At 38.2% G+C, this 11,124-nt stretch overlaps 1 protein-coding gene and 1 pseudogene across 1 annotated transcript; one reads left to right on the top strand and one right to left on the bottom strand.

Annotated features, from left to right (window-relative positions):
* Nucleotides 1–9,221: 9,221 nt before the first annotated feature.
* Nucleotides 9,222–9,584, bottom strand: LOC142436456 (translationally-controlled tumor protein-like). Its single transcript, XM_075540098.1, has one exon. It carries the CDS (start codon nucleotides 9,582–9,584, stop codon nucleotides 9,222–9,224), a length of 363 nt encoding a protein of 120 aa, XP_075396213.1.
* LOC142436457 (inositol oxygenase-like) overlaps nucleotides 9,583–11,124 on the top strand; it is a 58,633-nt pseudogene continuing 57,091 nt past the window's right edge.

Raw genomic sequence — 11,124 nt, 5'->3', positions numbered from 1 at the left:
ATAAATTTGTAAGTAAAAGTCTCAATTGCCCAAGAACATTCTGCACAAATGCCTGCCCTTGCGTTTTCATTAATTTTAGACATTACTACAACACCTGTGTTCATGAAAGAAAAGAAAACCACATTCATCTTTAGTGTTACATCTGCCCTGTGCACCATAGCTTTTTAATTTGCTCTTCTAATTATAAACTACATATGTTACTGTTGTTGTTAATCTTCAAGGATGCTTAATTGCTAATTTCTCTTTGAACATGGTTAAAACATCAAAAAATATTTACACGACAAAGTATTTCTTGTCTCATAGCTACTTCTTGTCTGTGTATAATGCTGTTCTTTTTGTTTCCTACTGTGAACTTCAATATGCATAATTGGTTCTGCTTCTCATATGTTAATGATTAAGAAAAAACTAACCACTGAAAATGTAATGGTAAGATTCTTGAAAAATGATACAAGTACCTCCATATTACAAAAAATCTGTAAGTTTCTTGGAAGTGTAAAGCAAGATAACAAGAACCCACTTTTGAGGTGAGTGTAATTTATTTGAGAGAGAGCAATGCTCCAGATTTTAGTTGGAAGGATATATTATGTTATTTAAGTACATGTATGAGGAAAGAGACCGAAGCGAGCATTTTGACATTTTAAGTACATGTAGAGTAGATGATTAAGTACTCATCTAATAGCAAAATGAGGCAATTCAGAACCTGCCAGTGCCTCTAAAGAATCAATCCTTTGGTGATCTCCTTCTTTAATACTTACAGATAAGCCGCTCAGAGCCAAAATTGTCTTATCATCTTATAATACCCTGTCTTTACATGTACATGTAGGAATATGCTGTTTATATATATAAATATGTAAAAATATAAATGATATAAAATAAATATCTGTGCATAATCAACACACCGTCTACACATATAGATCACCTCATATTAAGTTGGTGATCAACGTTCTTTTCACCAGCACTATGACTTAGTAGCCAACACCTAATTCACCTGGTGTAGTGGTGAAGGAAAAAAAAAGTCACTTTTCATCATTAGTGTTACATCTGCATTGTGTCCCGTAGTTTTTAATTTGATCTTCTAATTAGAAACTGTACACATTATTGTTAGTGATAAACTTCTAAGATGTGTTTAATTGCCAATTTCTCTTTGAATATTGCCTGCTAACCACAAGTTTGGCAGTTCTAAACCACCACCTGTTCCAAGGGAGAAACCTAAGGCCTTGTACTGCATTGAAAAGCTATCATCTCAGAAAACTACGGGTAAATTTTTACATGCACCTGAAGTGTTGAACTGAGTCGTAATCCACTCAAAGTGAATTTTGAGACATAGTTGGTACATCAACAAACCAAAATCCATGAAAAAATAGAAATTATTCCAGAAAACATTTAATTCCATCTCATGTTATTGTAGATGAAAATAAATGTATGTTTGTATATATGCATATGCAGTCACAGAAACATAAGGCTTGTGGTGCATGATATTAAGCATTTCATTGCTAACTGAAAGGAGAGTGGTTCTAACACATCGGCCACACATTATGAGAAATACGATATTATTGTTCTGATAAAAATTAATATTCCTATCTACCTTATAGCGTCACAATGAGTAGAATGACTAAATTACAGCTTATATCTCTATCCATATATCTATTAGAATATAATATAAAAGCATATGCATTACAAATATGGTTGCATATACAAATGTATAACCTATACATATATTAATTCAATTACCAAAATTATGACTAAAGAAATGGCACTCAATATAAAGTGTCAACATTTATTTTAATAGTACACTTAAAATATTTATTGCAGATATATAGTTTTAATCCCTGTGAATTACTTTTAAATATTTAAATATATTTCTCATATGCCCACTTATATAATTTCTCCATATTTTATTAACTCACCAACCATTATGATTGTATCTGATATTTAAATTTATGATTTGTTAGATAATTGAGATAAATTGTGTATGTTTACTATCTATGGGCATAATAAAATGGTAAAAACCTTCTTTTTACCTGCTTGTTTTAGTAGAAAGTATTTGCCCTTGATATCCTCTAGAATATATGAAGTAAATACTATTCATGAGCTCTCCAGTCAAATTGGAATTCTTCCTGAATTAAAAAGAACAGAACACTTATATCCCATGGAACATCTTTGGGATGGAAAATCATTCAAGCATTTACCTTCACTACAGCATAACAAGCAATTTCATACTCAGTTCAATGCTGACAAGTTTAACAAAAATGGAAAAAACAATATGAACATTACAATAGAATTTCTAAAAGAAAGCAAAGGTGACAATAAATAATATAGAAAACTCCATGGAGATCCGTCAACACTCACGGATGATATTGAAATTTTCAATGGAGCTCAATCTCATGAATGCAAGCACTGTGGGAAGGCTTTTACTCAAGACACATGTGTCATTCAACATTTGAAAACTCACAGCAGAGGAATGTGGCAAAGCTTTTCTTAGAGCCTCAGTTCATACTAGACATATGCGAGTTTACACTGGAAGTAGGCCTTATAAACGTAAAGACTGAGAAAAAACTTTTACTAGATCTGCTAGCTTTACACAACATATGAGAATTCACAGTGGGGAGAGGCCTTATGAGTGTAAGGAATACAAGAGAACATTTACTCAATCCACAAACCTCAAAATACATATGAGTATTCACAGTGGGCAGAGGTTTTATGAGTGTAAGGAATGTGGAAATGCCTTTAATAATTCCTCAGAACTCAATCAACATATGAGAATTCATAGTGGAGAGAAGACATTATTACAGTAATGAATGTAGGAACTAATTTATTCAATACTCACACCTCATTAACCATATAACAACTCAAAGTAAAGGGAAGACTTATGAATGTAAGGAACATAGTAACAGATTTAGGAATGTAAGGAATGTAGTAACAGATTTAGTGAATCCAAAAACTTCACTGTACATATGAAAAACCCATATTGCAGAGAAGCATTAGGAATTATGACAAAGCTTTATAACTCTTTAGTAGTGTGTGCGCTCAATTTTCTCATCTGCTGACTTCTATAGATGCAACATAAATTTTATGGATCATTAATTTTATTTATATACAAATATTTTTATGACCTCACCAATATATAGGAATTTGGTAATGTTTTATACACTATTTTCTAAAATTTTATTAAAGAATATATTAATAATCCTGTACCACTATTTTCTGAACATATATACTTTTATATGAATAAATACTTGTGGGGAATCTAGCTGTCATATGGTATGTGTATTTATAACAAGTTAATATCAACTCGTTTTTAAGTAACTGTGAAATTCTGTGATCCAATTAGTAGTGTTTCAATGTAGTTTCTGCTGGAATCACACAGGCTACTTTCTGGATGAACTCAAAGTACTATTTTTGTTAGTGGTACCAGGAAAGGGCATTCTGGAGGTGAATCACTGTACAAAAACACCATATATGTTGAGGTGATGAATTTGTCTATAGCAATCAACTAGAACAAAGTCCAACATGCTTTAAGGTGTCAAAGACCCCACAGACAGCCTGGTCTCAATCTAGGACACAAGAGTTTTCTTTTGTTTTCCCAAGAAGAAAATATGACTTTTCATGATCCATGTAAATGATGTGGCTGCTAATCCTAGAAAACATGGTTACTGATTGATAGCATGTCCAATGCACTGTTACTGGTAAAAAACAGACTTGGACATGTGCTTCTGAGCCAGTGGGTCACAGTAATCAGCCTTGTATATTTCACTTGACTACCATGTCTAAAGTAATTTTTATCTTCTTTGCACCAGTTTAAGTCTTTTTATGCCCAAACAGTAATCACAGTGACTAATACTGGATAATTGGAATGAAAGATTTCTTTTGTTTTGTTTTTAATCATTTTATCATACAACTCTTATCACAACCCATACATATATCAATCGCGTAAAGCACATCTGTACATGCATTGCCCTCATCATTCTCAAAACATTTTTTCTCCACTTAAGCCACTGGCATCAGTTCATCTCCCCCACCTCCACTCCCCCCACCCTCTTGAACCCTCGATAATTTAAAAATTATTTTGTCATATCTTACACTGTCCAACGTCTCCTTTCACCCACTTTTCTGTTGTCTGTCCCCCATGGAGGAGGTTATATATAGATCCTTGCAATCGGTTCTCCCTTTCCACCACTTCCTCCCTCCACCCTCCCAGTATTGCCACTCGTAGCACTGGTCCTGAAGGTATCATCCACCCTGGATTCCCTGTGTTTCCAGTACCGAACTGTACCAGTGTACATCCTTTTGTCTAGCCAGATTTGTAAGGTAGAATTGGGATCAGGATAGTTGCGGGGTAGAAAGCATTTAGGAACTAGAAGGAAGTTGTATGTTTCATTTTTGCTACATTGAAACCTAACTGGCTCATCTCATTCCTGCGGCCCTTCTGTAAGGGAATCTCCAATTGCCTGCAGATGGACTTTGGGTCGCCACTACGCACAGCACAGCCCCTTATTCACAATGATATGATTGTTTGTTCTGAGGATACCTGATACCTGATCCCTTTGACACCTCAGGACCACACAGGCTGGTGTGCTCCTTCCATGTAGGCTTTGTTGCTTCTGAGCTAGATGGCCACTTTTTTACCTTCAAGCCTTTAAGACCCCAGACCCTATATCTTTTGATAATCAGGCACCCTCAGCTTTCTTCACCACATTTGCTTATGCACCAACTTTGTCTTTGGCGATTATGCCAGGAAAGTGAGCATCATGAAATGCCAGTTTAATAGAACAAAATACTCTTGCATTGAGGGGGAACTTGAGTGGAGCCCCAATGGAATGAAAGATTTCTTATCCAACTGGGCATACTCAGGAATCTTGACTCCTCCTTCAAGATCCTGACTTCATTTTGTTTTCAATTTATTAGGTCTGATCTCGGCCCAACATTTTTGTATCTTCACTTCCACTTAGTTCATGGTTAATTGAGTTTATTTTTTAATGAGGAGGGTGCCATTTTATCACCTGGGGTTTCTCCAACCTAAACTTTCAAAATATTAAGGTCCAGTCTCCTGAAGGACAAATCACAGATCTTTTTTATTCAGGGAGTTTCCTGATATTTGTATATTTTTCATTTAGTCATTTTATGTTCTGGTGAATGCCAGGTATAGGTTTTTGTGTATGTGTGTAATTTATTGACATTTGCTCATTTCTCTTAGTTCAAAAATATCAGGTTAAGAAGTTTATTTATCTGAGATAAAAGACATACGTTTAAATTCATATTTTTGATGAGGAAATTCTCCACTCAGAACTCTTTTCAAATGATTGAATTTCAGGGGAAAACATGGCTGCCTGAAAGACTCTTTTAGCAAACTCAACCAATCTCAGTCAGAATATAACTATAACGTATATTATTTTTATTCTCTTTTTAAAAAACTTTAATCTCCCACCCCGCCCAGATAACCCAGAACTTCATATAACAGCAAGTCCTTCAACTTGGCAACTAACCAGTGCTGCCATTTACCTCTTAATGACCTCCCCCTGATTAGAAGCGCCCCTTCCCCACCACTAAAACCTCAAGCCTCCATTCCTACTGGACCTCCATTTCCTTTCTGGGACCCCTGCATTGATGATGGCTATTTGGTGTGACACAGAAACCCAATGCCTCTCCACTATGTCCCATGTGACACTGACACTTAAAGCTGCTAAACAGAGTGTCGCCCCCCCAAAAAAAAGGGGGTCGCTTTCTTATAAACACAGTAACATTGATCTGTTGCGCTCTTCATGTACTATATAGGGAATTGATATGTTAATCTTTTAGATTACTTACTAGATATACTCTATCTATACCACATTCACCACTACCTCAAGACACACCCCTCATTTTCTCAGTGACACCCTTTCACATAAACAATCAAGTACTAGAATACCTCTTGAAATTCCCTTTTCTAATTTATAAAAAAACATTATACTTAGTCAGAAGACCACTTAGGATTATAACATCGCTTGAACCCTACCCTTGTGCTAATATATCCTATTCTCTGTACCTACTCATCTATTAAGATTTCTTCATCTCCGCTCAACAATATTTAGTTATCTGTTATTCTCCTCTAACTCAAAGATCCAGCACCACATGACCTCAACACAGCCCTCAACCCTGCATACTACCTATATTTGAAGTAATATGCCACAACAATAATAAACTTCCATACTTAAGTAGCTTTATAATATATATATATATATGTGTATATATGTATGTATATGCACCACATCTGGTATTTATATCTCTGGTTGTCCTACATTTGGCATGAGTGTATTCCTATGTCTATTCAGAATCTGTGAAGATTTACTCAGTAGAAATGGGTATCCAGAGAGGATGTACTGGTTACCCTCTTTATATTTCCCATATCACCATGTTTGAAGCTTAGCTTTGCATATCTTTCCCACCAGTGATGCCTTATTGTTGTGTCACTGGTTGCACAGTGCATCTCAGTGCTTGGGCAGCTATATCATGATGCTTCTTTGGTAACCCCAGTGGAGTAGGGAATTTAGCCCTAGTGGTGCTTTGACAGAAATGTTTGATAGCTAAGGACATGGTCTGTGTGCTACTCCTACCAGTTACTTCACTGGGAAGGACAATGATACGTTTACAGCCTGAGAAACCATGAAAGGGGCAGCTACCTAGGGTGCTGAATGAACTCCATGAGAGGGGTCTGTGTGGGGTCGTATCAACAGTTATACTCTGGGCTCCAAACAGAAAGACAGCGCTTGAACACAGGTCTGCTTTGCATTGTTTGAATGACATTCCAGAGCACATTCACCATGCCTTACTCACCATAATCAGGGTGTCATAATTCTGAGGTCTTGTTCACCCTCTATCTTTTTGCCTTCACTGACTTTGCAGTTGGTCTCTGGCATGCTTTCCCTGATGCAAATCTCATTTCCCTGAGGTGCGTCTTCTCTGTGTCAGCTTGGTCAGGCCGTGATACTCAGTAGATTGGCAATCATGCTACCTTGTAAATTTGAAGCCCTTGTTGTGTGAAGGCTTATTTGTTGGTCTGTGATCCCAAATTACTCTAGCAAAGAAGATGAGACTGCTACCATTGAGATTTAGCGCATTGGAAGTCCTAGAGAAGAGATCTTCTCAGTCGTACATGGGAGATGTGAGTGAATATAGAGCCAATAGAAGGGTGTTAATTTTTCTTATATATTATGGATATTGTCTTCCATTTGTATAAGTCCACCAGGGTGAGCTTATGTGATAAACCATGTCACAAATGTAGGTTGGAATACCAACCCTTTATCCAGTAAAGGACTAACACCTCTGGTTGGATGTCACCCTGATGGATGCCCTGCACGGTCTTTTATTTTATCTGTTAGCTAGGACATGTGTTAGTAAGCTTGTATGCACTTTCTCAAAGTACACAAGGAATGAGGGAGCAGAATAAGCACTAAGTTCTCATAACAAATGGCCTTACCCGGAAACTCAAGGTGTTGGTCCTTGAGAATGATTTGTCTTCACTTTCGGCAGTCCATGGTGCTGTCAATGTTTTCTGCCATTACTATATTCTAACACTTTGATTCTTCTTCAGTCTTCCTTTCTATGCACTGAAGAATGTATAACTTTCACATTCCTTGGTCACAGGAAATTGAAAATACTGTCTGCACACTTCTTTAATTTCCTTTTCTCAATTGTGTTTTAAATATATTACATGCCCTAAATCAATGACACTACAAGCAGAAGAATCATATGCTCCAAGGGGATGATTGATAAAGTTATCTGCATTAAAGTAAAAAAAAATCTGGAAGGTGAGAAGAGGTGAATAGAAAACACAGAGTTAGGGGTGGATGTGGGGGTCACACTTAACCTTAGCTCAATCTAAGAACCATTAGTTCTTATGACATTGCCCTGATCAGTATGTGCCCTTTTGAAGGAACCACAGGTGTGGGTGCTACAGCAAAGTGTGGTGAAGAAATGAGATGGTATCTTGCTCTCAGAAAGAATGGTGTCTGGGGTCTTAAGCTTTGTTTTTAAACAAGCAGTCATCTCAGTGTAACGTCAACTAAGTCCACATGGAGAAGAACACCAACATGCTGATCAAAGGATTGCCAATAGTCACATTCAAATCTAAGGAGAGAATTGTATCAGAGTTTAATTTTTTAACTCTGATTTTGAGAAGGCTGTGGATGACATTTGAAGGCCAAATACATTTGCGGGTTCTACACAAGGAATAAGCTTCTGGTGATTTCTCTCTGACCATAAATAAGGGATGGGAATAACCTGGTTATCAGACAGAGTATTAGAGAGATGATTATAGCAGATTGAAATAAAAAATCTGACTTGAAAGTTAAAAACTTGTTATTTGATCTCCCTATTGATACACTTTCACCTTAATCTTGTTTTTTAATACTTTCTGGTTTTGGTTTCCAAATTGAGTTTATTTCTTTACTGTTGTTGTTATTGTTGGCAGCCTTCTGAGACTGTTATGGATCTTTCTATACATATTTGGTATATAGAACCCAGTGTGGGTGACTCTATAGAAACTATAGCTACATTAAGGGTTCCTGGTGGGAGATAATGAGGAGTTGCTATCAAGAAATTTAAGCAAAAACAAACAAACAAAAAAGAAATATAAGCCAAAAGAAAATGTTTGAAACTGATAGTCATTTGCATGACAAGATACAACTATTGAATAATGTGATATCTGGATTAGTTCTCAAAATGGTTTGAGGAAAAAGAAAGAATCAGAAAATTCCAAGGCTTCTGCAGGCATACTTTAAAATCCTCAAGGTAACATCTTTGCTTTTCAACACTTTTTTTTGTTGCATTTCCAACTCTTTATTTTAGTTTTGTTTAAATGCATTTTATTTTTAGACAACCTACACGACATTTTTTGTGTTTTTTTCTTAAACAACAAAAAAAGCCTCTGCTCCAAAAAATCAAGGTCACCGCTCCAAGTCAAGGTCACAAGTCGACGCAGAGCTCATGATGGCATCAGTTCCGTTTGTCTCGGTCCTGGTGTCGTGTGGGCGGACCGCAGACAGCTAGGAGGAGGGGCGGTCGGGCGGTCGGTCGTGCGTTGCCCACTGTCAGCACTTCTCCATCTCTAAGCCGTCCTTGAAGAAGATCATGTACGGGGTCCCGCCGCCCTCGCGGTAGTCCAGCAGGGCCACCATGCCGTCGGGAATCGTGTTCTCGCCCTGAAAGAACTGGTACTTCTTGAAATTGGCGAGGATGTGCTTGATCTACTCGGCAGCCCCGGTCATAAAGGGCTTCATGCGTTCCGGCTTCCGCTCCTCCAGCTTGCCTTTGAGGGATTTCATGTAGTCCTTGATGTACCTCTTGTAGGCCTCCTTGGTGAAGCTGGTCTCCTGCAAGTGATGGTTCATGACGATGTCCACGTCGGTGACCACCTTGTGCTCGGGCCCGTCGCCCTCGGGGCCTTCAGCGGACGCGTTGCCGCCGATGAGCGCGTCATAGATGTGGCCTTGGGCCCTGCGGACCATGGTGCCCTCCACTTCCAGACACAGCCCGCCCGTGATCTCCCAGATCTTGTACACGTCAGAGAACAGCTCATCTCGGCTGATGAGGTCCCAGTAGATGATCATGACGGTGGCGAGAGGGCGGTGGCTGCGCTGGCTTCGGGCAGCTCGGAGCTCCAAGAGGACAGCGCTGAAGGGAGCGAAAGTTACAGTTGGCGCTGGGGGAGGGGCGGCCGGCGCAAGGGGAGGGGCATCTGGCAGAAGGGGCGGGGTGCTTTTCAACACTTTCAAGATGTCTTTTGAAGCAGATTTATCTACTGTCATGGTTCACTTGATCTCTTGACTTCTGCTTCCATGGGCACTTATTGTGCATGCAAGCAAGATGTAATCATTGACAATCCCAATATGTTCTAAAATTCTCATTATGCTATGTATTGGTCCAGTCACATAAAATGTAACTTTCTACCCACCCCAATGGGAAGAGAATGACTTTCTGTTTGTGAAAGCCTTACAAGTGTTGTATTTATTTCTTTCATAATGAGCATGTGTAACAGAAAGCATACAAGTCTACTTTTGGGGTGAACTGGGTGTAATCTATATTGAATTTTGAAGATATGGATTTACTTGCTGTATTCAATATAAACAGGGCAAACAGATTGGTATGTACTGCTCACTCTCTATCTCTTTTAAAGCTCAGTACCTATCCGGGGCCCTCATTGTGTTTAAATATCTTAATTATATGCAGAGGTTCATTATCTGTATCAACTTTCTGGGGTCATAATTCTTTGTAGTGTAGTAATTACGTAATGATGTCAGTTTTAGAGTCTGGTCGAGTAGTATGCTCAGTGGGTCTATTAATCAAGAGATGGTGGCTTCAAACTCACCAAGTTTCCAATTGAGAAAGGTGAGAAGTTTGCTCCCATAAAGACATATTTTAGTTTTTATCAAAGTACCTGATACTTCCTCTTGAGTGGAAATGGAATGGTCCACGTGTACTTTATAGGAGAAATATGTGGTTTTTCTAATCCCAGAAAGAATTACAGTCATAAAAACTCACAGGGGCAGTTCTACCTTGTCCTAAATAGTTATTAGTCTGCTCTGATGCAATGGCAGTGAGAATATTTTTACTCTTATTCTGGATTATGGTATATAATGAAAACATTTTCAGTTGCCTGCAGGGATGTGGGTGATTTTTCTGTTTTCCTGATAGTAGGACATGCAATAGGGCCAGTAGTTTGGGGATCCTATTATGGACAGCATTGAGGGAACTAGGGAGCAATTCTAGTCTGTCCAATGATTGGCTATGAGGGGGAATGGACACAGTGTTACTGGGCTTGATTTATTTTATGTTGATGATATAAAATGAAACTCTGATGGATCAGTTGTGATGGTATCATGTGTGAAGACATTCCATGGTAAAGGGATTCAGGCTGTTTGGTAAATCCTTTACTCCCTTCATAAGCTTTCTGAGATAAAGGTAAAGGGATTATCCTGAGGTATAGCAGCACAGCCTTTCATCTATGAAAGCATTATAGAGAATTGAAAAGAGAGATGTAGGACCTGACTACAGCAAGAAAGGAGACCTGGATCAGAGTTCTTCTGTGGACCAGCAGTCCCTACACAGTGAACCTCCTAGATCCAAGGTAATGTTGAAGCACACATACAC

This window comes from Tenrec ecaudatus, unplaced genomic scaffold, assembly GCF_050624435.1.
Source record: "Tenrec ecaudatus isolate mTenEca1 unplaced genomic scaffold, mTenEca1.hap1 Scaffold_287, whole genome shotgun sequence".
NCBI classification, from domain to species: Eukaryota; Metazoa; Chordata; class Mammalia; order Afrosoricida; family Tenrecidae; genus Tenrec; species Tenrec ecaudatus.
The sequence above is the reverse complement of the archived record's forward strand: the minus strand, read 5'-3'. Positions and strand labels throughout refer to the sequence as shown.